Genomic DNA, 27,905 nt, shown 5'->3' with positions numbered 1-27,905 from the left:
CCAATGATGGCCAAGTGGAGCATGACGTCACGAATCATACAAGTGGGGTGAACGGAACGGACATACACACAGTGTGTGTGTGTCTTGACTTCCGCCGAACCCCTGGGGTTCCATTGAACCCAGGTTAAGAACCACTGTTTCAAATGTTTACGAGAGAATGTTGTTCGATCTGGAAAATTAGTATAGAGAATAGAAGGTAGGTAGAGTAGAAGTAACAATAAAATGAATCAGTGAAATAATGACTAACGACTGAAAAGTGAATGAACTAATTGAGAATTTACTGGGTAATCATTCAGCAACGTAGTTGAGTATTAGATAAGTTCACCAGTTTCTGAAGTAAGAGTTATTGCATCTATTTTGGAGAAATTTCTGTAAGTAAGTTTATTTTGTACGTTAAGCGCCATTACTTTCTGATTTTTATTATATTTTTGTCAACTTCGGCCTGCAACTTGAGTCAAACTAAGTTTATGAGCTATGAATTAGACATTTGATAGGCTTTTGCTTTGTTTTTCCATAAACTTCGTGTAGGAGTACAGAGACTAATTAAAATATTTTCTGATAATTTAATGAATTTTACGAACTGATAAACTAGAGTAAAATAAAGAAGAGGGTATTATGACATGTCAAGCGCATTCTATCTGCCATATCCAAGGCTGACGAGGTCAGAGGTTATCAGCCTGCTGGAATATAACATACGAAGTAATGATTCAAACGTTATTTATATTGTCAAATAACATGAAAATATGTTATTGTGTGAACCAGAATAAGTTTGCAAATTCTAATTTATGTCAATTTTAAATATGTTTTACAAATCAAAATTGTGCTGAGGAATAATAACACAAAATTATTCATTTATTTGTTTTGGAATTTCGCACAAAGCTACTCGAGGGCTATTTGTGCTAGCCGTCCCTAATTTAGCAGTGTAAGACTAGAGGGAAGGCAGCTAGTCATCACCACCCACCGCCAACTCTTGAGCTACTTTTTTTACCAACGAATAGTGGGATTGACCGTAACATTATACACCCCCACGGCTGGGAGGGCGAGGATGTTTAGCGTGACGCGGGCGCGAACCCGCGACTCTCGGATTATGAGTCGCACGCCTTACGCGCTCGGCCATGCCAGGCCTATTTATTTATTTAACAACAATTATATATTATTATAATATTGTCTTTACTTGAAGTTTTTTTTTTTTTTCATCATTCAGATAACTGATGAACCAGCAAGCTTGTTTAATTGTTTCTAAAATGGGTCAAGTAACCAACACGTCAGCGGAAGGAAACTACACTACTCTTATAAACAACTTAAGAGTGAAAGTAAAGCATAGAAGAAATGTATAGTACCCTGTAATTAAAGGTGCTGGGGCCTTCCGCCTATTAAAATGGCTCATTTTAGTAATGTCCGTACCGAAATACCTGAAAAACAAGTGAGGTAAACGTGGATCTATTCATCAGTCGAAGTAATATGTGAAATTCCAGTTTGATAATCCTACATTGTGGACATTCTAACTCAGCACTAAGAAGCTTCATGAACATTTTGATTCAGTTTGCTCTTTTGTGATTAAATAAAATAGTTTTGGTAATTTATGTGGAAAATATGCTATTTCAGTTTCTCCTAATTAATATATTTTTTAATTTACAGTTTATTTCTTTTAGTAATATTATATATTGTGTATATGTGATCACACATTCAACAAAGGTTAAAATAACTAATTGTAGTATTATCGATTTCTAGCTATTTTGTGTCCGCTACTCTGTAATTCACATCATATTTTTATTAAATCTTCTTCGAAATTTATGATAAAATTAACCAAATGGATTTTACTAGTAGTTCACACAGAAACTGCTAGTATTTTATATGAGAGAAATGAGGGTTAATAATTGACTTTCCGGGATTTTCTCTAGCATTAACAAAAAAGAAAAGAAAGAGTATGAACCCTGATGAAAGTATGGAAAACGATTTTAGCACTATAAAACGCGGGTATATGTTGTTCTTCCTACTATAAACTGCTAGATAGTGTTATTGTCAGCACAAAGTAGCTTCGTGGTCTGTGATTATTTGGTTGCACATTTGTTAGGGTATAAAGAACATGATTTTTTTTTTTCGGGTTTCTTTATTGTATGGCGACACGCTGTTAAATAATCGCTTATTTAAAGATACCACATAGCTCTAATACCTGAATCATAATCCGCACGTGTATCGGCTATTTCTGCATAAACACACATGGGTTATCTTGAGGTTGGCCGGACATGGCCAGGTAGGTTAAGGCGTTCGACTTCTCAGCTGAGGGTCGCAGGTTCGAATCCTCGTCGCGCTAAACATGCTTGTCCTTTCAGCCGTGGGAGCGTGATAATGTAACGATCAATCCCATTATTCGTTGGTAAAAAAGTAGCCCAAGAGTCGGGGGTGGGTGGTGATGACTAACTGCCTTCCCTCTAGTCTTACGCTGCTAAATTAGAGACGATTAGCGCAGATAGCTCTGGTGTAGCTTTGCACGAAATTAAAAAACAAACAAACAATCTCTCGAGGTTTTCTTGGTTTATGATTGTCCAAGACAAGGCCAAATTATTAGACTATAATTAACACGAGCGCAATTTCACGAGACTCATTTACAGCGAAAATTAAAGTAAAAAAATATCTACATATCCACAAAAGTTTTTAGCATGGCCAATTTTATTGGGACATACATTTTTGAGTGAAAATGTTTACGAATTTATGAAAGCTATTGGTGAGTAATTGTCGAGGCAAGCAGCCATCTTTATAAATATTTTTATTTAATAAGTTACATAAGATACTTTCTTTTATATTTTGGTTACAAGCACAAGATAGATAGATTGAAATTTTAAGATTAATAAACATGGAAAAAATTAACTTTCTACTATCATCCAAAGCTTAAGTGATATTCACATATTGTTCATGGAGTTCTATTCCAATAGAGACGTCACTTTAATATGAACTTTATAAGGTGTGGTTATGTGTTGGATATATGTATTGTGTTTTAACAGTGATTTAAAATAAGGAAACTTGATGACGTTGTTTTAATGCATAACTTCTAAGGGTGGTGATAAGTGTCTAAACTTTATACACCCACTTGTTTCCTTCCTTGGGCCAAGAAACAGCATGAGTTTCTTATCAGAATATCGGTTCATGTCCGGTTAGAGGTTATATCTAATTCTAGAGAGGAGATTGCCACGGCCAGAACTTGGTGAACATTATTCGATATTAAAACTTTTTTTTTACGATATCGTTTGTTCCTAGTTTTATAATTTTCGCGCAACTCAACACAAACCTATTTGCTTCTAATTTGGAACTGATAGAATAAATGAAAGGCAGTCAATAGTTATCCATTAGTTACTCTTTGGTTAATCTGGTCTAACCGATTATTATAGTTCAGTATCACATTTGTATTGTAACCAATGCCACAAAGGGAGAATGCTTTCGTTTTCGCGGTAAGTGACAGTGAACTCTATATCTTCAGTTTGATAGCACTGATCACATCTGACCATTTTTTTGTTATTTGCATGGCATTAAGTTGGTCACTTCGCTAACTAAAAGTTTAAAATTATTAATTGTACTTCTGGCCCATGCTGAGACTAGCCATTGTGAGTCTCTGTACCTCCAATTAAAATTGATCCCCTGGGGGACAGCGGCAAGTCTTCAGATTTTGAACGCTAAAATCAGGGATTCGATTTCTCTCGGTTAACACAGCAGATATTCAGGTGTGGTTTTGCTATAACACATCACACACATATATAAATACAATTTCAAGGAAAACGCTTTTAATTTATTTATATTTTGTGCACAAAATATTACACTGCTTGTTTATTCTACTCAATTGCGCGAAGCCACTAGGGGCTATTTGCATTAGCAGTCCCTAAATTAGAAATATTATGCAAAAGGGAAGGCAGTTCTTTGACTCCAACCCAACCAACTCTTGAAATACGTTTTACTAAGAAAAAGCTGATTGATTCTCACGTTATAATGTTTCCACAAATTTTATGGTAAGTATACTACGGTTTGAATATCCTACCTACCACGCCTCACACCCTACAACCTTAAAAAAAAAAAGAATTGTACAATAATGAGCAATTTTTTCTGTCTAGTCCAATAATGCTAAGTAAACTTCATGACAATTCAAATAAACGTTGCTGTTGATCACACAGATATAGCGATATTAAAATGTTTTTAAGCACATATTTAGATGTGAAGTCTCCCATAACATTTGTGCAGTGTAGAGCTCTTGATATTTCATTCATTGTAAAGACACAAATGAAATGTTTAATTAAATGCCCTAGTGTATAGTGGGTCTTAAAAAGTTTTTGGTTAAGACTAACTTTGAAAAACACTTTCAACAGATTCAACAGTCACGCATATGGTAAAGTGTATATTTTCATTTCTGTAAATGCATGGATATAGTTTTTTTTCCTCACTTAAATTACTGAAACTTAAGCTAATTGTTCATGAACAATGCTTAGAAAGAGAAAAATATGAGATCTTTAACACAAATTGAAGATTTTGACAGCCTCTAATATTATAAAGAAATCCAAAGTTTTCATTTTGAGACCATTTTAATTTTGTTATTCAGTTATAAGTTTTAGTAAATCATAATTAATTAAAACATTTATACGGATTTACTACTCAATAACGCATTCTTGCGAGCCCTTCCCCCTCCAACCCAAGAATTAGGCTTATGGCGTTAAAATTCAGGTTTCGATACCTGTGGTAAGCAGACCACAGATGTAACAATATGTATCTTTTGTGCTTAACAGTAATTTAGAATAAACCATTTCATCAGTTGGGTACGCTAGCCCTAACCTAATTGCTTGTTTGTTTGTTTTTGAATTTCGCACAAAGCTACTCGAGGGCTATCTGTGCTAGCCGTCCCTAATTTAGCAGTGTAAGACAAGAGGAAAGGCAGCTAGTCATTACCACACACCGCTCACTATTGGGATATTCTTTCACCAATGAATGATGAGGTTGAACGTCACATTATAACGTTCCCGCAGCTAAAAGGGCAAACGGCCATGTTTGGTGTGACGAAGATTCAAACCCGCGACCCTCAAACTGTAAGTCAAATGAGTCTGAGTCATTATAGACTGAGAGTTTACTTTTGGTTGTACACTTTTAGCGGATCTGTCCAGTTTTCAGTGAGAGCAGAGCTTGTTATGAAATGTTCCTTTAAAAAATTAGTCAAATTACAGATCTAATAAAGTATGATGATTGGAATTTTGATATGATTTTTCAAAACGTTAGAGTCCCTCGCTGGTACAGTGGTAAGCCAACTGATTTACGACGCTAAAATCATGGGTGCGATTTCCCTCAGTGGACTCAACAGACAGCTCGATGTGGCTTGGCTATAAGAAAACACATGCACAAAACGTTAGAAAGCTTTAACTACAGGTAACTATAATGTAGGTTTCCGAAATGACCACAAATGTACCTCTAAATGCTATCAGCATATGTCCCTGATATAACATTATACATATACTAGTATTTATGTAATATAACAACCTGAATAAACACTAAGCTTCCATACGTAATTGCTGTTACGTTCAATTTTCTAAACATTGGTCCTTCGGACTTATAGCCCTTCGGAAAATCGAGTGTACCCAAGCGAATTCATTATATAGTTCGCCTGTTACACGGTAAGTGAATTCGGCTTTATAGTAGGTAAGCCAATCTGTGGAATTACAGATGGACTTTTCTCTGTATTAAAATACATTTCTTTCGTATGTAAGCTTTCGTTCCTGTTACCACAACCTTCATCGGGCAACAATAAACTAAGCAATATAAAATCATTTTTTGTGAAGAACTGCTTTAATTAAAATAAATTCTAGACACAATCACAACAATAACTGACATCTAGTATTGAAGTTACTAACCATATAGAAATTATGATAATTTAGAATTAACTGTCGAAGATTTAAACTTATAAAATGTATTATTTATAATTTGAATGGCGTCGTGATGTAATTGATTTATCTTAAGTATTGTAAAGCAACAGTGTGTATAAGTTCTTTATACTGTTATACAGTTACAAAGACCAAGGTTTTCGTTATTCAAGTTACATAAAAAGTTAAATCTTTGACATACATTTCGTATAATTTCTATTTGGTTAAAAGCTTGAATACCAGATGTTACTTACTTTTTTTTTAATTTCGCGTAAAGCTACTCGAGGGCTATCTGCGCTAGCCGTTCCTAATTTAGCAGTGCAAGACTAGAGGGAAGGCATCTAGTCATCACCATTCACCGCCAACTCTTGGGCTACTCTTTTAACAACGAATAGTGGGATTGACTGAAACATTATAACGTCTCCACGGCTAAAAGGACGATCATCTTTGGCGCGACGAGGATGCGTGACCCTCGGATTACGAGACGCATCGCACGCTTTAACCCACCTGGTCATGCTGGACCTCCCTGTTATAAAGCAATGTTTTATACATTAACCAATTTATATTACTTAGTGCATTGTTTCCCGAGAAAGGTTCCAGAAGTAAAGCTTGCAGATAAAAGTATTTTAACGTGGAGAATAATTTATATATAATTCTACATACAAGTTATGTGAATTGTGAAGTTTGTTATCAGTAACTGGACTGGACTTTTTGCATTAAATTTTCTTTTTTTTTACGGAATTATTCAAAAGAATCCTTTCAACAAGAAAAAAAACGTCACAGCAATAAATATAGGTAATTTCAGAACAATTGTTTCTTAGCTTCTTTATCAAGTCAACTTTAATTAATTAAATTACCGCTGATATAGTCACGTGCTTAAGTAATATGTAATCATAAACAATGTACTATGCCCTCTGCGCCTTTGAAAAGTCATGTCAGATTATAGCCGGGAATTATTTCTCGGGATAAATTCAGTGGGAACACTCAGCAATAGAATAATAGCAGTGGAGTTTGTATTTCATCCTATTATTATAATTGTATCATTTCTGGTCTGATCCAGGCGAGTTATGATTGGCTGTGAGAAGTGGCGTGTCGTTTCATTGTAAAATATATAGAGTCTGTTTCTGTACGCCAGACTGTAAAGCTAAGGTTTTGGAAGGAATAATAAAATTTAGAAGTTTAATATTAATTTCAATAAAAATGTCTGATTTAACAGGAAAATTTAAGTTATTTTCGAGTGAAAATTTTGATGAGTTTTTAAAAGCAGTTGGTAAGTGGCTTAATTTGTTTTGGAATTAATTTTAAATATATAGAACTTTTTTTAGTATATATTTTTATTTTGCCGGTATTTTCACTCTTAATCCCCACCCCCTATTAATAAATAACACTTAACAGTAAAACATGTGATATAATTTATAAAAATAGAAATTTATTAAAAGTTGTTTGGGTGAGAATTGCTGTACTTATAGGCGGGTAATTTTCGAATTACGGTGAAGCCGGAAAGTACAAAAATACATCGGTGATTCAGCGGTGCTTCTAATGCTTAGTTCGAGGCTGGACACCACCCTTGGTCATTACCCAAATAATTTATTGTGCAACGTAGAATGAAAACTAAGGTGAAATGAGTTAATTTAGCCTTCGGAGTGAAATTTAACTTAAAATTTTAACGAATGTTTATTTAATTAATCATGATTGTTTGTTTAATAATTACTACTACTAATATTAATACCAAGGTTATTCTTGAATAAGCAATTAACTGTAATTAATTAATTAATATGTAGAAATTTAGCTGTTAAAGTTCGACCTCTGGGGTTAATGTTCAAACTATTATGCCAATTGATTTAGTTTTGTATAGTTATTTATAATTTAGTACTATTTAGTAATTTACAACAAATTTTAAAATGTACTATGCATAAATATTTTGTCTCCATGAATTGTTATTAAAGCTTAATTTGTGAACATATTTGTTCGTACATTATTTATTGTATCTTGTCTATGTTGCCTTTTGTTTTCATTCTTTCTTGCACTAAATAATTCTTCCAGTTGTATCTAGATTTGCCCCCCGCTAGTACAGCGGTATGTCTCCGGATTTACAACGCTAAAATCAGGGGTTCGATTCCCCTCGGTGGGCTGAGCAGATATCCCTATGTGGCTTTGTTATAAGAAAAACACGTACACTGTATCTAGATTTCATTAAATTTTACTGAAGTCTATGTAATGGACAATACAGATTGTGCAGCCTAGAAGTTTGGTTTTTGGTTAGTAAAGTACAGTTAAAAAAATTAAAATATATTTAGAGTTAAGACAATGGGCATACATATTGGTGTTGGCAACCTTTATATTTGTGTAGTATAATAATTTCACATGTGATCGAGAGTAACTTTATGTTTGGACAATTTTGTGTAATTAAATATTCTCTTAATTTGTGTAACATATAAAAGCTACTGATGCAGGCTCAAAAATAAGCATTTCAGTTTTCCTAAACTTATTTCATAGTATATTTACATGTGAAAATCTGTTTTATGCAAGTTAATATGTTAAGAGGAAAATACTTCATGTTCAGATTAATATAAAACCAGAAATAAAAAAGTGTTACACCTTACCATAACATTTCCCCCCAATCTAATCAATCTAAATATAAAAAATGAAACATTAATTTCAAAATCCATTGGGTGTCACTCAAAAATGACTAGTCCTATTAATTCATAAAGGATACAAATCAGTGTCGCAATCTATTGCGTTTCTCTCAGAAATTACAAGCCCAATTAACAGATAAAGGGCATGAGTTAATATCATAATCCATTTGGTTTCTTTCAGAAATTACTAGTTCTTTTAATCCATAATTGATACCAATCAGTGTCATAATTCACTGGGTTTCTCTTTGAAATTGATGTTACTGTTAATCCATAAAGGACACAAATTAGTGCCATAATCCATTGGATTTCTCACTGAAATTACTAATCATATTAATTCATAAAGGACACAAGTTGGTTCATAATCCATTGGGTTTTTCTTGGAAATTACTACTCCTATTCCTACATAAAGAACACAAGTTAGTGTTATAATTTATCAGGTTTTTCTCAGAAATTACTACTTCTCTTCCTACATAAAGAACACTAGTTAGTGCTATAATTTATTGGGTGTTTCTCAGAAATTACTATTCCTATTCCTTCTAAAGAACACAAATTAGTGTTATAATTTGTTGGGTTTCAATTCCTACTCCTATTCCTACATAAAGAATACAAGTTAGTGTTATACTTTATTGGGTGTCTCTCAGAAATTACTACTTCTATTCCTACATAAAGAACACAAGTTAGTGTTATAATTTATCGGGTTTCTCTCAGAAATTACTACTCCTATTCCTACATAAAGAACACAAGTTAGTGTTATAATTTATCGGGTTTCTCTCAGAAATTACTACTCCTATTCCTACATAAAGAACACAAGTTAGTGTTATAATTTATCGGGTTTCTCTCAGAAATTACTTCTCCTATTCCTAGATAAAGAACACAAGTTAGTGTTATAATTTATTGGGTGTCTCTCAGAAATTACTACTTCTATTCCTACATAAAGAACACAAATGAGTGTTATAATGTTTTGGGTGTCTCTCAGAAATTACTACTTCTCTTCCTACATAAAGAACCCAAGTTAGTGTTATAATCTTTTGGGTGTCTCAGAAATTACTACTTCTATTCCTACATAAAGAACACAAGTTAGTGTTATAATTTATCGGGTTTCTCTCAGAAATTACTACTCCTATTCCTACATAAAGAACACAAGCTAGTGTTATAATTTATCGGGTTTCTCTCAGAAATTACTTCTATTCCTACATAAAGAACCCAAGTTAGTGTTATAATTTATTGGGTGTCTCTCAGAAATTACTACTTCTATTCCTATATAAAGAACACAAATGAGTGTTATAATGTTTTGGGTGTCTCTCAGAAATTACTACTTCTATTCCTACATAAAGAACACAAGTTAGTGTTATAATTTATCGGGTTTCTCTCAGAAATTACTACTCCTATTCCTACATAAAGAACACAAGTTAGTGTTATAATGTTTTGGGTGTCTCTCAGAAATTACTACTTCTATTCCTACATAAAGAACACAAATGAGTGTTATAATTTATCGGGTGTCTCTCAGAAATTACTACTCCTATTCCTACATAAAGAACACAAGCTAGTGTTATAATTTATTGTGTTTTTCTTAGAAATTACTTCTCATATTCCTACATAGAGAGCACAAGTTAGTATTATAATTTATTGAGTTTCTCTCAGAAATTACTACTCCTATTCCTACATAAAGAACACAAGTTAGTGTTATAATTTATCGGGTTTCTCTCAGAAATTACTTCTCCTATTCCTACATAAATAACACAAGTTAGTGTTATAATTTATTGGGTGTCTCTCAGAAATTACTATCCCTATTAATCCACAAAGGATACAGAAATAATCCCATTAATATGAAAAAGAAATATATTAATGACATAATCTGTTGGTTAGTAAAATTTTTCATTTTTGCATGGAAAGTTGGATATTTGGAAGAGAAAGTAAGATAGAGCTAACTTGTAATGAGTAGTGAATAATATCTGTTGATATACTAGAAAATTACTAAGTTGAAGCAACCTTTTTCTATCTATCTATATTTGTATATATTAATTTTTTAATAAGGTAACTTTTTTGTTGAAGGTCCAATATTTTTATGAGATGAGTTCTATTTGTTATTTATGAAAGAAATGTTACCACATTAAGTATTGAAGTTTGTATTTCATGAAAGAAGAAAATTAGGATTTTGAGGAATACCTTTATAATGTATGTTGATTGTGAAAAAAAGATAACTGGTTTCAGGAAAGTTCTTTTATGATACTGTTTGGTTTAAGTGAAGTACCTGTTTTGATAAGGTGTGTTGTAACGTCATATTATATGACAAGAAATATAAAATACTGAACATCTAATTGGTAGTTATTCTTGATGACAACAAACCCACTTGAAATAAAAATGTATCTCAGAATGGCTGGTATGGTTACTAACACTCTATTAACAGAGAACAACGTTTTGACTTTCCTTGGTCATCTTCAGGTTAACTGTATTTTATTGTGCTTTCAATTTTATCTGGAATGTTATTAACAAAGTGATATTTAGAGATGTTGTAGTTACAATTTGGATTACTACACATCATTAAAGATTGTTACTGGATTTGTTTTAAGTAAAACAAAGAATGATTTAAGAAATTTCTCTTGAACAGTTAATAACTAAAGCCCCTTACCTATTCTATAGCACTTGATGGTCATCTGTATAACATCAGTGACAGAAGAGCATCCAGTAACATTTTCCATGTTTTTTAAAATTGAAAATAATTCCTAATTATTACTTTTCTTGGAAATTTTATTTGTATAAGTTGGACTTTTGTAATAACATCATGAGTTTATGATTTGGTTTGATGGTAATGGATTTTTTACCATGCAAAATTTAGATGCAGTTGGTTAAAACTAGTTAGTTACTTAATGTACTCCATGTAGAAATTTTGATGGATTGGTTTATCTCAGTTGTAGTTTAACAGACCTGACTCTCATCATTCGAAGGAAAGCCAAAATTTAAGCATGGCAGAAGTTTTCAGTAATTTATTATGAAAATATTTCTACAGAAGATAATGCCACCCATAATTAAACATGACAAAGATAGAGTAATTTTCGATGAAGATAGTAGTGTGGGACATGTATTACTTCAAACTTGCACACACTATTTGATAAATGTACACAGTTACAGGTAACTCTCCAAAAATGGCAACTTTGATCTGAATTGTGTTTATATTTATCAGATTTTTTTGTGTGGAGATGTTGAAAGTGTATGTAAATAAAAATGTCAGTAAGTCATAAATTTACGGTTAATGCCTCTTTATGGTACCAATAAAGTAATGTATTTTTTCTTCCCAAAGAAATAAATTAAAACAAGTGAACAGTATCAGGTTATCAAAGTTTATATAAGCCACCTTTCTTATGGTTGTATTTTTATTTTAAGCAGATGACAACAAGTTATCTTGTAAAATAATTCACTTTATCTATTTGATAAGGTATTATACTATTATGTTAAACTAAATACTTAATAAATACTGTATGTTCTTGATATGTACCAACTCAACTGTAATTATAATCTAAGAGAAACATTTACTTTTTCATACTTCAATTCCATATGAGAAGGTTTACTGTTTAAACCTAACTTTCTGGAAAGTATAAGTTTTAAGGAATGATACCATAAAACCTGTTTAGCGTCTTGTCATGTGAAAGTTTAGATACCCTATCATCCTTACAACTTGTAGATTTTTTTAAAGGTAGCTGTCACAATGTTCTTGTTTCTTGCCACTGTGTGCGAGTTCCTCGCCAGAAACTCATTTTGCTCTTGTAACAAGCATAACTCAGAGTTTGTATAGAGTGTCAGTAAGGAGAAATCACAGTAAGTTTTAAGTATTTTCAAGAACATTTATCACACAAACTTTCAGTGCAAGGCTGTATGCACACCACAAGCTAAGAACGGTGCATTTAACAATCTGATACACAGTAAAACCTGTCTAAGGCAGAATTGCACAGGACTGAGTAAGATCTCCAACTTAGACACAGTGAACATACATGTCCTTAATTATATACAAATTTTGAGCAGAATGTTATCCTTGCTTGACTCAAGGGAAGTAAGACATTTGTGAATAAAGTTGCTATATTGTGTATGCTATATTTACTAGAATAAGAACAAAAATGGACATTTAAAATATACATAACTACACAAAATCTTAATCAAATTTATTCGAAGAAAGTGCCCAATTTCAATAGTTTCGTTTTTTTAATGGGCTTTCTCATGCGGTTAAAAGAGAACGCCAATTCTACAGCCTTTTCATGAAGTTCATTTTCCCCCTTCATTTTTGCATATAATTTGATAGGGTTATTATAACTTAACACTTGTGATGAAGTAGGAATTTCGATTTCCTCACTATCTTTTCCATTTTGTTCATCATCTAAATCTCTCACACTGTTACCATCTTGCGATTCTGTTATAGATTTAAATCAATTTCATCAGTTTCTGTTAAAACATTCTTGTCAACATTCACAAAGCTTTCTATGTTTACAGAATCATCTGCATCAATCTTCTCAGAGTTTGGATTTCACTAGAATCATCACAACAAACAACTTCTCCACAATCTCCACCATTATCGAGAATAAATCCACAGTTTCAAAAGCACTTTATTACGCATTTGACTGAATGACTTAAAAATGCAATTACTTCTAACACATAAATTTTCATGGTCATTTCACATGTTCTCTTACAGTCGTCCATATTTGCAATAACATGCTGAAGCATCAATTTTTTTTTTGTATTTCAATTTTATACACTGTATAATTCCATTATCTACTGGCTTTACAACTGATGTTGTACATGGAGGTAGAGAGACTAAACGAATATTTGAAAGTTGAACTTTTGGGTGACAAGTTGCATTATCTAGGAAAAGTAGAATATTCCTATTTTCTTGTTCCATTCTTTTAATTTAACTGCAAAAATAATGATGGCAGAAAAAAGAACAGAATACATTTAACCAATACTTACTGTAACAAAATGTCTGAGAATTTATTAATATTTAAAGAAATTATTTAGTAAGTAAGAAATTAATATTTAATCAAAAAAATTTTTCTGCCTTACTCTGGTTCTAATCCTATTTGTTGATAGATGAGGTAGGTGAACGATAGTTTTCCATCCACAGTATGCAGATTCCACCATATAGAGGGCCTTTTATAAGAGAAATCTTAAGATAATGCTGCAAAATTATGATATTTCCAGCTTGTACAGGTTTCTGCCCTATGCAGTTTCTGGCTTAAACAGGTTTTACTGTAGTTAATTTTGTTGGATACTTCCTTGTCAGTTTACTATTGTAAATAGAGGAAGGAATAATTAATATGAGTTTCACCATTTGTATTCTGATATTTGTCTTCTACAGAGGTGTTTTTATTGTGTGATCTTTTAACCCACTATGATAACTTCAAGAATACTTGATTAATTAACCCTATGCACATTGGTAGGGGTCAAAGTGTACATGCTATGACCTTTCACAGAGTGACACTCAACACGGTATTTTATGTCAGAGTTATCAACTGTTCATTTTACCCAATATTTCTGATTTAGTGACATTCATGGTAAAATAAATTCCAGATACAGTGTACATTAGACAAAAATACTTTTATTGTTTAAATAAATATCATCTTAGGTTCTGACAGATATACCTTGATCATAAGTACTGTAATTTATTTTTCTTGTATTTTACAACCTGCACATTTCATTGAAAGCTTGTCACATTTCATGTAGATGTATTTAGTAAATTCATAACCATAGACACAATTCTTTTTCCAGTGGACTGAGCCCATACATATTTAGGTCTTAATTTTTACCACAAGAATGCTAGTTCATGATCAACACATGTACTTGTCTGTGTCTTAATAGTAGCTATGAACTAACAGTGTTGGTTTACTCATATATAGTGTCCAAATTATTTGCATTTGTGATATAAACACTGTACGAGTCATTCTTATAGATTATATCACTTATGATTATTCGATTGTAATCTAAATTTACAATATCCTCACTGCTGAGAAAGAATTATATATAATTTGGGACTCTTGTTTAAAAAAAAAAAATATATATATATATATATATATATAAATGTGTAAAATAGCATGAATGTAACCATCTTTGGAAAGAGCTTAAAGTTCAAGTACTGGTTAATTCATCACTTGGGCTTTTACTGTTGGTATGTTGACAGTTACCTTATCAACAGAGACAGGGATTTCATCCTTGAATGTTATCGTAAGGGGATTAAGTTGTGAATATATTTTGTTATTATTTGAAAGACAAGTAGTAAATAAAGTGGTCTGACAGAAATATTTTATTTTTGTATATTGAAACACATAAAAACATAATTTATTGTTGTATAACCTTCAGCATTGTGTAGATGGAAAGTATATGTAAGGTATTATGAAAAACTAGCAAAGAGAAACACTAAGCCCTTCAGATATGAACTTGTATGCTAGTGAAAAAAGTATGTGTAATATGACTGATGTTTTTCTGTGTGTGATAAGACTGTGTCTTCACCACAAGATTTCAAGCCTTACTTTCTTGAAGTGAGCTATTCAAAAATTTATCACTTTTGTTTCATTTAGTTTGTTAAAATAACAAAAATGACAGTGAAGGATTGTTTATGTGCAATAAGTTGAGACAAAATAATTAGAAACAGATTACTACTAAAATAATTTTAGCCTGTCAAAAAGAAAGTTAAATATTCACATATAGTGGCAGTGTTTTGTCCAAAATGTAAAGTAGATGCAGGTATTATCATATGAGAATAGAGAGGACAATAAGATTATAGAGTAGGAGTTGTAGAGATACCTTCATTACTAGGAATAAACTCTTTCCTGTTATTTTGTGTGAAGAAAATATGCAAGTAACTAGCTTCATACATGCCAAACAAAATTAGCATGTATTTAAATATTCCAGGAAGATGAGGAAATCTCCATGAACTTTGAGTTGTTACTTCATATTTTCAATAAGGAATGTTTTTAATTTGTGTTAGGAGATGTCAGAAGGTAATATACAAATTAATTTGACTACTTCTTTCGTGGTACACTTGCACATGCGTAGCCTATTTTCATGTGAACCTTTTGGAAAATTCCATTTTATTATTAAATCTCCTTTTACAAAACTATCACTGGCATAACTGATTAAAAACTACTGAATATAACAATTTTGGTCATTGAGTTAATTCTTGAAAAGAAACTTTTGTACCACTATAAACTTTTGGCATTTTTAAACTCTTGAAATTTAATACAAATTTTTTTTCTTAGTTATATTTTATACACCATGTGATCTATTTTTTGACTGTGTAATCTACGTTAAGGTTTTCCTACTTTGTAAAGGTGAAAAGACACCCTGAAACAAAAGACAATCTATTTAATAAGGCAGCCATTTATTCACTAAGCAGTAGCAGAGGTCACTTATGATAGAATACATTACGTGATGTTGTATTCAAGAACAAAGGTAAACATTGGCCAGGAAAGATAAAGATTGAACTTCAACACCATTGTTAATCCCTAATGATTAAAGCTCTTGAAGAAATGAATGACCCATTGTCTAATAGGTACTTCATTAACCATAGTACAATAATACTGTAGCCTCTTAGTACGAGTAGTACTTACAAAGGTGGAATGACAAGACAGATATTGAACTCTAGTATCATTGTTATTGTAAAGGGCTCAAAGCACTTAAAGAAATGAGTGGTTTACTGTCTAATAAGTACTTGGTTAATAATAGTTTTTCAGTATAATAATGCTGTAGTCTGTTAGCAAAATACAACAGTATTGTAGTAATTAGTCAAATACAGGAAAATAAGTTAAATCAGAAAAATACAACATTAATGTTTGTTAGCAAGAGTGACTTACAAAAACAAAAGTTGGAAAGATAGAACAGCACTACAGTTTGTTGGTCAGTGAGTGTTCATTGTGTTCTACCAGACTGACTTGTTGTGTGGTGACTGAGTTTGTGTGCACATTCTGGGTTATTGTACAATACATACTAACACATCTATGATAAAGTGAGCAAATAATTTATCGTGGGTAATTTTCATTTTTCAAACTATCTTTGGTTCTTATGTTTACTTTAGTAATTATGTTCCATTTATTAGATTAGTGCAAAACAGAAAATTATACATCTGCTTATCATTAAAGGTCTTTACTATTCTCTCCTTCTCTTAGTTCTAGAAACTGAAGCACTAAATGTTGATTTGGTATGTTTCTCATTTTGTAAATCTAATTATTTTCCACACTGGGCTTTTTCAGTTGATAGTTGTAAAGCCAGGTGCTGGGCCTGAGATAGTTGGGAAATACTATACCATTCTCAAATACAGCTTATTTTTTCTGAAAACTATATAATGTTTCAAAATATGGCAAACCTTAAAGTAACTAGTAATATAACCATATGTAATTATGGTACATTGTGGCTATTGCAACAGTTTTGTAGATTGTTATAGGGGTGAAAATTGTGTTAAGACTTGTACATTGTTATAGGGAAGAGTACTGTGTCAACCTTGTACATTGTTATAGTTAGGTGTGGATATGGTCATGGTTTTGTACACTTATAAATGTGGGTATTATATGTTATTATAGGTTTAGATATAGTGCTGGTCTTGTATGCTATTATAGATGTGAGTGTTGAATGTTATTACAGGTGTAGGTCTGTTGATCCGAAAGTTAGGCAACACTTCCAAACCAACTGTGGAGATTTCACAGAATGGAGATAAGTGGAAGATAAAAACAATTACAACATTTAAAACAACAGAGATTGAATTCAAACTGGGGGAAGAGTTTGAAGAAACTAGGATGGATGGTTCTGTTGTGAAGGTAAGTTTATATGACCTAATAGTACAGTTTATCTAATACACATTAGTTTTTCATTTACTAATATAGTTTGAAGAAACTAGGATGGATAGTTCTGTTGTGAAGGTAAATTCAGGTAATCTACTAGTATAGTTCATATAGTACACACACTGGTTCTTTATTCACTAATACAGTTTGAATAATCTACGATAGAGGGTTCTGTTGTGAAGGTAAGTTTTGATAATCTACTAGTATAGTTTGTGTAATACACAGATTGATTCTTTATCTGCGAAGAAAATACTTGTAATATAGAGGTTGGTTTTTCATCCTATAATATACTGCATGTAGTATACAGACTGCTTCTTTATCCACTGATGTAATTCATGTAGTATACAGACTGCTTCTTTGTCCACTAATATACTGCATGTAGTATACAGACTGCTTCTTTATCCACTGATGTAATTCATGTAGTATACAGGTTAATACTTAATTCACTAAGGTAGTTCATAGAGCACGTTTTTTTTGTTTTTTTTAAGCTGATGGTATATAAGTAACTTATTTATGCACTGATGTATTTCACAAAGAAACGACTGTAATAAAATATCAACAAAAACATCATTTTTGAGCACAGTTAAATTCTTGTTTCTTTTCATTGTTATATTTAGTAGCAGTTTCTATTTAAAATGTAAAAAATTAAGAGATATGGTATTTACATCTAACAAGATAATAGATCTCACAAACAGCTTGTTTATGCATGTATTTCAGACAACAATAACTCAAGAAGGAAACAAACTCATCCAAAAGCAGCTGGGTGACAAAGAAGTGACAATCGTTAGAGAAATCAATGGTGATGAGCTTAAAGTTGTAAGTAATGTACAAATGTCAGTTGAGATAGTTAATGTAACTAAATGTGGATATGTTGTTGTTGAACAGTGATTTGGATGGATCAAGTAGTTTCAGTTAGGATAATTAATACAATTATATGTGAATGTGGTGATGTTAAATGCTGGTCTTGTAGTATAACTCAAATGTAAGATAATCTTTACACCATGTTTTAGGACAGCATGAGGCATATCAGTCTCCCTTTAAACCAAAATATTAATAGGTAAATAAATATATTAAAACCAAACCTTATCACTCGTATATTTATCAAGATTTCTTTTAAACTGAATTAAATTTACTAGCTCCACAACATCTAAAGGCAGCCCATTACATATGCTAACCACCATTAGAAAAACAAAACTGTCTTAACTGAAGATAACTCCCACAGTACCAAAACTTATATTTGTGTCCCCTAGTCTTACTATTCTCACTGTTAAAAGGAAAAAGATGATACATCAACACTATTAATTCCCTTTACAATCTTAAACACATCCCCTTTAACTCTTCCTTTTTTCAAGAGATCCCAACCTCTCCTTGTGTGATGGCACCATTTTAGTAGCCCTACTGTGAAACTTTTCCAACAATTCAGTGTCTTTTCTAAGTAACGAGCCCAAGACTGAACACAATGCTCCAAATGTGGCTCAACTAGTGATGTACAATGAAAGTATAATCTCTTTAGACTTGTATTCAATATTTTTGTAGATACAACCTAAAATCCTGTTTGCTCTACCACTAGCAACAGCACACTGCCTGGATGGCTCAAGAGACTGATCAATTATTCTACCAAGATCCTTTTTCATGACACTGTCAAGGGTATTTCTATTCACATCTTACTTATAATTTAAGTTAGGAAAATCAACATGCATTATCTTCCATTTATTATAATTAAAACCCATCTACCATTTACTTTCCCCACACACTAAATGATCTGAATCCTTTTGTAAAGCAATTGCATCCTATTCATAGTTAGTAACATCCAAGACCTTAATATCAACAGCAAATTTAAGTAATTTATTGACCATTTTTTCTTTCATGCCATTGATGTAAATCAAAATGATCAAAGGTCCCCAGACTGAACCCTTGCAACATTAATCATGTGGCTGAAATCCATTTGTAACAATCCTCTGGTTTCTTCTGTCCATTCTGTTAACTTAAAATTGACATCTTTAGACATTTGTTACAAGCCTGTTATGTGGCACCTTGTTAAATGCCTTCTGATAACCAAGATACACCAAATCTACACCATTACCTTCCCAAACATAATCAGTAACCTTTGTAAAGAATGTCTAAAAAGATTTGTATGGTAAGATTTTCCCAAAGTGAAATCACTTTGACTATTGAAAAAAATTCTAAACTTTATTAAATAAATTTGCAAAGCATCTTTTAACTGACTTTCCAAAACCTTTTTCACAACTGATGTAAGACTTAATAGATCTATAATAAATGGGACAATTTTCATCACTTCTTTTGAAAAGAGGAGTTGCATTAACTTTCAATCCTCTGATACCTGCACATTATTCAAGGACTAGTGACAAGTAACTTGCATATCCAATTTTTAACTTCCTTTGTTTGCTTATTTTTTAGACCAGAGTCGCCTGAGGCTATCTGTGTCCACTGGAAGTAACCAAATCCCATAGTTCATAGACTTACTGGTGTCCAAGTGGTAGACTTATCTACTAGTTTTATTTACTTGTTGATATTCTGTAACTGTATATAGTTCTCATATTGTTATTTTTATGAATTTTTTAGGTTTGTACTGTAGAAGACATTGTCTCAACTCGAACCTACAACCGAGAGTCAAGTTAAAAGTGGGTCTGTGGGGTATGATACAACTTAACTAGTGTCACACTGGAGAACATAAAGCCATGTCTTTGTGTTTGAAAATTTTAGAATATTAAATTGTCTTTTTGGATTGAGAACCTGCTCTGACATAACTGTATTCTGTATCTTTGTTTAGATGTAGTGTTATAAAACATACAGCTTCTTAAAAGGAACCAGTAAATGCAGCCTGCTGTAGACAAATGCACAAGTGTATTTTATAGGGTTCTCTGAAACATTTGTATGACACTAGTCAAACTCCATAAAGATGGCTGTACTTGATAATCTAAACTCTTACATTGTAATGAACAGCTAATAAAATTTAGTACTGTAATTTCCAAAAAGTTTCTCACTCCACATTTTTCATGCATCTGATCAATTCAAGTCTAAAACAAATGTTATCTGTTACCTGGTTAGTAGAATAACTGGAAACTACCTTTTAGTATTATCATTGTATTTGTTGTTAAGATACATCAGATTAATAAAAGTATTTTAAAGTGGAAATAAAATGGTCATAATTAAGTAGAAAGAAGTAACTGTCACATTCTCTTTCAATTTCTATGCTCATGACTACTTTGTTTGTAATAATCTGTTCTCTCTGTAAAAACAGTTGTTTGAGTAACTGTATATGAACATTGTATTATCTCAAGTTTTTAAAGCAACATTTCTGGATTTTTTATTTCATTTCCACCAAAGATTAAACCTAATCCAAAATAACGTGTACTTCCTTATGTTCTTTTCTCAACAATCAATATCATTAGTTTTATTCTAAGAAACACCAAATAGGTCCAAAACCTGTTAAATGAAGACCTTTATATTATTGAAATGTTGTGTTCCAGTTTTGCTACAGTTTATTAACTTACTGTACTCTGTTCACAGTCACATGGTTACTAGTGGAACAGACCTTTATCCTTGTTATACCTTTATACTGAGTGTTAAACTGTGACAATGTACTTTTGTTTCTTATTGTGTCATGCATGTATGTTGTTAAAATGTAGTCATTTTTTTTTTTTTAATGGAAGTGTGTTATAGCAGAAGTAGGAGTAATACCTGGTCATATGTCTTATTTTTTTTACTGAGTTCCCCCCAAAAAAATGTATATTTTTTTATCTTTCAGGATATGAATGTTGAGACAAATAAATTAATTTCATAATGCAATTCTAGAACAGTAGATATGTACAAGAACTGGGTGGAGTTCAAGAGGTTTCATTCCAGTTACTGAGATGTTACATGTTTAGTGAAAGATCTATAAACTGAACATTTTGACTTTGTTAAAAACTGCAGTGTAGAGAACAAAATGATGGCCACCAATACAATACAATTACTGTATTTTTAGTTCAATCAATACCATCTCAACATGAAGGTAATAGTCAATTCAGTAGACATTCAGTTACAACAGCCTGTATGAAACCAAATACAGTATTATGTACAATGCAAGATATGAATGTATGTATGGGATTCTGTCTCTAGCTTTTTATAAATTAATAATTATTAGTAATTTTAATTTCCAATACCCTTTCTCACATATTTTTAAGAATTAGAAATTTATTTAAGTTGTATAGAGTATATATGACTAAGTGTTATAACTTAGCCCCCAACACACCACCATCACAGTTTCATAGATACATTCATGTTATGTAATCTATATTTTTCTTGTAAAAAATAGTTATTAATAAAACTTACTTGCCTCTGCTACTGCAAATAGAAGCATTGGTTCTAGAGAATATTAAACTTTGTCTAACCCTCAGGTGCGAATAACATCCATGATTAATCTGTTTAATGCTTTTAATAAATTTATAAACATTGAACAGAGTGAATATTATGTGAGTAATACCAGTATCTTTGGATTGTACATATATACTGGTACTGTCTACAAAATGATGACAGTATGTATGTAATTCAGACAGCAATTCCTATTAGTTGGAATAAATATATATATATATACAATGTGCACGGTTTGTCTCTTAGATCTAACACTTTTTATTTCAGTCCTTTTACTACATTATACATTTTTAAAAGGGAGGGAAGAAACTTGTGACACCAGATTAATAACTAAGTTGTGGATTTTTGTTTAAATATAAAAACGTCTTACTACCACAATTTGAAAGAATGCTTAATGGGCTGTCATTCACTAAGATTGATTAACTGTATTTCATTCATTACAAAATTACCAAATTTGTATATTTTTTTTTAGTATGCATTTCAGACTATTTTGTGGTTGACCCAACATATTATAAACTGTATCTATAACATTTAATATCCACTGTTTTATCTTTCAACAAAAGAAATGCTGAAATTTACATTCAGGTTTAAAAACATACACGAGTTGACTCTAAGAAAATACATAGTTCACAAAGATTATTTCATTTTAACTGTTTAGGATTATTCATTTTACCTAAATATAAATAATCACAAATGGTATGAATAATGTTATTTACAAGGCCACTTGTGTTTGAAAACAAATTAGTAGTTTTATGTGCAGGATTAATATGGGAACTCACTAGACTTTCTGAAAACCTGTAAAAAAATACATACACTAAAATATTACCAAAGAAGCACATTTTATTGGCTTTGCTAACATACAATCCAGTCCTTACCACAAATAATCTCAAAGCACTAAGTATTGGTAGAAATCACTCACTTTCCAGTGTAATTATAATATAAGCTAGTAGGATATGTATAGTAAAGATGCTAGGAAACAGAACACTGTGGTCAAGTACAACTTGAAATGTCCAGTACTGTTCCCTTGGGATGTTATAGAATGCTCTATCCTAGACAAACTCATTTCTTTATCTAGTGTTAACAAGAAATAACTGAAAGAAATAACCATGTTACAAAATAATATTACAAAAATGGAAGACAGTACAATACAAATCTGAGGGCCTAATACCTTCATATTATTAAATCAAATTAAAAGAAATACTCACATTAAATTCATACCTTCTATTTCAAACGTACAAAGCAAGTATTGATTAGATGTTACATCCACAATTAGAGAGAATAACCCTGCTGACCAAGCAGATAAAGTAATGGACAAGAGAATACAATATTTGCTTTTACGTACGAGGAAAATGACTAGTAATGTGTATACATAAAATCTGCCGAAGTCAACTCTTTATTTAAGTAACAACATAACAGTTCAGAAATCCTTCATTCTAGTAAGTACTGGAAGAATCACACTTTGGATTTACAAATTACAGACCAAGTGTAATGAGGATGGTTTTCACTTGCATATGTTTTATGTTTTGTACAATAAACAAAATTATTTTATTGAATATCTAGTTGTCCTGAGAAATAATGGTGTCAAACTCATATGTTGAATACTTTTGAAATACTGAATGTGTTAATAAAGGAAATCTTGCATAATATCTCATTTACTATCAGTAAAAATACAGAAAACCTACACTTGTTACAGGACTTAAATAATTGTTTGTTTTATCTAACTTACCAACACAAGAATTTAGTTATCTTCATGTGTTTGTTTATCTCAGTGAGTTAAATTCTTCAAATCATATCTGTATCAATAAAACATTCACAGTATTGTACAAAGAAAATTACATTCAAAATATAACTCACTAATACAGATAACTCCACACCAAAAATAAACGTTTTCATTAACTATTTTTGGAAAAAAATAACAACCTGATACAATTTTCAACCATCAGCATGGAACTGTTATAAACAAGCAGCTAGAAAGAACAAGTTAGTATATTTTGACTTTTGATAGTATAGTTGCTGATATAACAATATTAAAGTTTCCAGCATTTTAATTTAAATTCTGATGTTGATAAGTAGACTGTGTACAGTAATATGTTATTAGAGCAAATACTTCAGACCAGGTGTATAATACTAAATTCACATAAAAAAAAATCCACGTTAATGTGGAGTAACAATTCTATACACATAAATACAATGTTAAATCCTAATAGTTACACAAGACTGTATTGTTTCTCTCAATACACGACATAGTGTAAGCATTTATTACAGTGACACTTTACAGTCATGTCTACATCAGTCAGTCACTTCAAACACTTACCTTCAACAACAACAACAAAAATGCCACTTCAGCAAAATGGCTCTTTGAGTGTTGTATAAAATGTGTAATAATTATAAAAAAAAAATGCAGTAAACTTTGTTCTTTTAACAAAAAGATCCATAATCAATATTGGAAAACTCTTTAATTATTATTATGTCAGTGCTGTGGAAGCCTTTTCGGGGTGTTCCTTGTCATAACACAGCAAACACTTTTACCTTAAAACTTAGGTTAATGAATTCTGAAACTCATGCTGTGCTCTCCCTTGGGCCAGCATTTGAACAATCTGTTCCTACAGAAGAGGGATCTATTTCACCATCATCCCTGAAAGGGAAAAAATATACACTGTGATACTTTTCAAAGGCTGGTGTACTAGTATTAGTTTACCTTTTATACAAGCAATTTTGAGAAATTACAGAAAAAATTCTAAATCCAACATCTTTGAATTAACCAAATTTAACACAAGTTCCTATCAATAAATAATTTTTTTTTTTTCAAATAAAGGTAAAACACCTTGGAAGGAGTCCATCTACAATTAAATATTTTGCTATTATTCAGTAATTACTATTTGAAGAGCCACAGATAACATTTAACGTAAATTGAGCCTTTTAAAACATACTGTTAGTACAATTATAAATTCATGCTTTTAAGTATGTTATATTGGTACTGTTAAAAGTTAAAAATCAATAACTGAATCGCAACTAATATACACATAATAAATACCCTATATTAGTTATTGCATCTACAAATTAAAAGTTGTTACAAACCATACTGTCTCAGCATGAACTACTGGTTTTCTGTGGCAATAAAATCTAAGACTGTTAAGGGAGCTGCATGCTTAGAAAAAATCCTACCTACTGCTGGACAAAGGGCTGAGGTGAGTCATGCTAAACAATGGGTTTTCACCCATACTGTATTGTTGTCTTCCAGAAGAAAACTGATGGTGGCTAGGTTCCATATCACTACTGTTTTCACTATCAGATCCACTTAAAAAAGTTAAAAATGACCATTATGCATACATAATTGAAATACTGGAATATGAGCAAATTTGATATTTTTCTCTTACATATACCTAGTTATTGCACTAGCACATCAACCCAACTAACTACCACAAAAATGGTTAATATCACCAGTTATAATAAATTTATCCACAATAACATTTTTACTATTACTTTATTACATGCAACCAGTAACAAGTCTCATGCATCCCACAAGCAATAGTTCCTAAACTGCCAAAATAAAACAATTCCACAGACTTAAGAGTTGCAAAACAACTTAATGTTTTATATAGTTTAGAACATCTAAAACATTCCAAAATTTACACTGAACATACAACACTACATCTACTGTTTACCTCACACTTTTATCTTACTAGTTGAACTGTCCTCATGTGTTATGTTATACAGCTTGATTTCACTAACTGTTTCTATCAATAACTGACTCAGAGAGGCACGTCAAATTTTACTTTTAAACAACAAAAAAAGGATCTGTTTACCTTTTACACATAGGATCTATAATTTATCAAATACTGACATTACAACCCCACAATACAACAATAACAGATCTAAAACAGCTATATAAAGTCACAAAACACTTAGAAAAATACAAGGGTAACTAAGATCATTAACCTGACAAAAATATTTAGTCACCAAAAGCACAACATATAAAAAATTCAATATTTCATTTCTGTACCACAGGGCCAAACTCAGCTAGCACAGGAGTGAACCTGTGTACAGTATTTACTACAACAGTATTTACTATGTATTCATGCTCAACTAACAAAAAGAGAATGTATCAGGAATGTGTGGACCACAGGTTTATACACAGCCAACATAAAGAGAATGGATCAAGAATGTGTGGACCACAGGTATATACACAGCCAACATAAATAGAATGGATCAAGAATGTGTGGACCACAGATTTATACACAGCCAACATAAAGAGAATGGATCAAGAATGTATGGACCACAGGTATATACACAGCCAACATAAAGAGAATGGATCAAGAATGTATGGACCACAGGTATATACACAGCCAACATAAATAGAATGGATTAGGAATGTGTAAATCATAAGTTTATACATAGCTAACATAAAGAGAATAAAACAAGAATGTGTGGACCATAGGTTTATACATAGCCAACAAAAAGTAAATGGATTAGGAATGTGTGGACCACAGGTTTATACATAGCTAACATAAAGAAAATGCATTAGGAATGTGTGGACCACAGGTTTATACAGAGTCAACATAAAAAGAATGGACTGGGAATATGTGAACAACAGGTTTATACACAGCCAACATAAAAATATGGACTGGTCATATGTGGACCACAGGTCAAATCTTGGGCTACTCTTTTATCAGTAAACAGTGGGATTATAATTCCCCCATAACTAAAAAGACAAGCAGATTTGGTGATGGGGAGTCAAACTCACAACCCTCAGATTATGAGTCTAGCACTCTAACCATGAGGCCATGCCTGCATCCAACAGAAAGAAACCAGATCTAGAATATGCAGTCCACGGGTTTTTCAACTAATACACACAAGGAATATATCTTGACCCCCTTTAAAAAATTGTTAATAATGTTAATCACATGAAGAACACATTACCAACAAAGCAATATTCAGTCATCTATCACTAAAGAAGAACATGTGTATTCATCATAAAAAAAAACACTGACAACAAGAAACTGTATCTGTTTTGTATTTCATTGAAACATCTTATAGTTAATATCTATACTTATAAACAGACATTACACTGAACAGGGATACACTTTTAGTGTATTAATTCACAATAAAGAAGAAAAAATCATTTATCTACAATAATCACAATGATAAAGTAGTTAACCTATCATCGGGAACGTCTGTACTCGTGTCTAGGTCTTCTTCCAAGGCACACTGAAGATCGTGTATCCTCTGGCAAGCTAGACGGAGGTCATTTTTTGTTGACTGTAAGTCAGCTTCAGTGTTTTCTAAGGATAATTCCTGATAGAATATTAAAAACCAGGAAAACATTAAGAACTCAAAATGCTAATTCCTGTGGTGGAAGACCTTTAAATAGAATTACGTTAGTTACAAAAGACAAACATTTGTAAAGAATCCTTTTTCAAAATTGTTTTAATACAAAAATGAAAGGAATTGGCCTTTTTTAATATTTAGAATTTTTTCATTTCTAGGATCAGTGAAAACAAATAATATAAACAATCTTTATGATGCACTAGTAACCTTGTTTTCAGGCTATAAGTTGATATATCTCTTTACATTGCACCTGGATTTAATATGCAATTTCCTATCATACCCTAAAGTTATTTTATGATGTAATATTTAATGTTTTCACATGATAACCTAAAATGTTTTAATGTTGATCACTCAGCAGTAATGTTACTCAACTGCTGGGACAATGATTTCCTTTACTACCAACTTCTGACAAAAATGACCACTTCTACAGCTTGTTCAAGTTTATCTTCTATTTTATGTATGTATTTGCAAGTGAAAGGTTGTTTGAAACATTGCATTTATTGTAGTGTTAAAATAAGTTGTTTTTAATTAAAGAAGCAAGCACAGCATGTTACAATGTATTCTATCAATAGTTTTATGCAGTGAAATTGTTTTAATACTTAATAAGTTGAATCACTCAGAAGCTTAAATCCAAAAGTGATTATTACTGAAACAGTCTTTCAGATTTGGACAAAAAAACATTATCAAATTAATTTCACCCAATCCAAAAATTCTGCAAACGTCTGTGTAAAGAAAAATGTTTCATTAAATCTACTGCATTTGATGTTATGTATGCATAAAGTCTACATTTTAAGAGAAATTCAGTATTACACCTTGAAAAGGGTTGTGGTGAAACAGTGAATTTCATGTTCAGATATAGAAGATGA

The 27,905-nt window shown here is 31.6% G+C and overlaps 2 protein-coding genes across 4 annotated transcripts in view; one reads left to right on the top strand and one right to left on the bottom strand.

Moving 5' to 3' along the window:
• The first annotated feature begins 6,951 nt into the window (after positions 1-6,951).
• fabp (fatty acid binding protein) lies at positions 6,952-21,936 on the top strand. Of its 2 annotated transcripts, XM_076511157.1 has the most exons (5): positions 6,961-7,158; positions 17,141-17,313; positions 18,055-18,153; positions 18,874-18,984; positions 19,921-20,090. In XM_076511157.1, the coding sequence occupies exons 1-4, from the start codon at positions 7,089-7,091 to the stop codon at positions 18,940-18,942; spliced, it is 411 nt and encodes a 136-aa protein (XP_076367272.1). In that variant the 5' UTR covers positions 6,961-7,088; the 3' UTR covers positions 18,943-18,984; positions 19,921-20,090. The 2 variants fall into 2 exon arrangements, with proteins under 2 accessions (XP_076367273.1, XP_076367272.1); XM_076511158.1 differs by lacking the exon at positions 18,874-18,984 and having other exon boundaries at positions 6,952-7,158; positions 19,921-21,936.
• A 9-nt stretch (positions 21,937-21,945) lies between these two features.
• The window catches only part of LOC143255454 (unconventional myosin-XVIIIa-like), a 100,117-nt gene continuing 94,157 nt past the window's right edge, over positions 21,946-27,905 (bottom strand). Inside the window, exons 34-36 of one of the 2 annotated variants that reach the window (XM_076511154.1) lie at positions 26,870-27,006; positions 24,877-25,008; positions 21,946-24,346 (exon numbers count right to left, since the gene is read on the bottom strand). In XM_076511154.1, the coding sequence (XP_076367269.1) occupies positions 24,271-24,346; positions 24,877-25,008; positions 26,870-27,006 (345 nt within the window). In that variant the 3' untranslated portion in view covers positions 21,946-24,270. The remainder of the gene's footprint in view (positions 24,347-24,876; positions 25,009-26,869; positions 27,007-27,905) is intronic. The other variant, XM_076511156.1, reaches the window with a different exon arrangement.

This window comes from Tachypleus tridentatus, chromosome 7 (genome assembly GCF_004210375.1).
Source record: "Tachypleus tridentatus isolate NWPU-2018 chromosome 7, ASM421037v1, whole genome shotgun sequence".
Lineage (NCBI taxonomy): Eukaryota > Metazoa > Arthropoda > Merostomata > Xiphosura > Limulidae > Tachypleus > Tachypleus tridentatus.
The sequence above is the reverse complement of the archived record's forward strand: the minus strand, read 5'-3'. Positions and strand labels throughout refer to the sequence as shown.

Coding starts and splice junctions, on each gene's coding strand:
- fabp (XM_076511157.1), top strand. CDS start 7,089: ATGTCTGATTTAACAGGAAAATTTAAGTTATTTTCGAGTGAAAATTTT. Junction 7,159..17,140: donor TGAGTTTTTAAAAGCAGTTG/GTAAGTGGCTTA, acceptor ATGTTATTACAG/GTGTAGGTCTGTTGATCCGA. Junction 17,314..18,054: donor TGGATGGTTCTGTTGTGAAG/GTAAGTTTATAT, acceptor CATGTATTTCAG/ACAACAATAACTCAAGAAGG.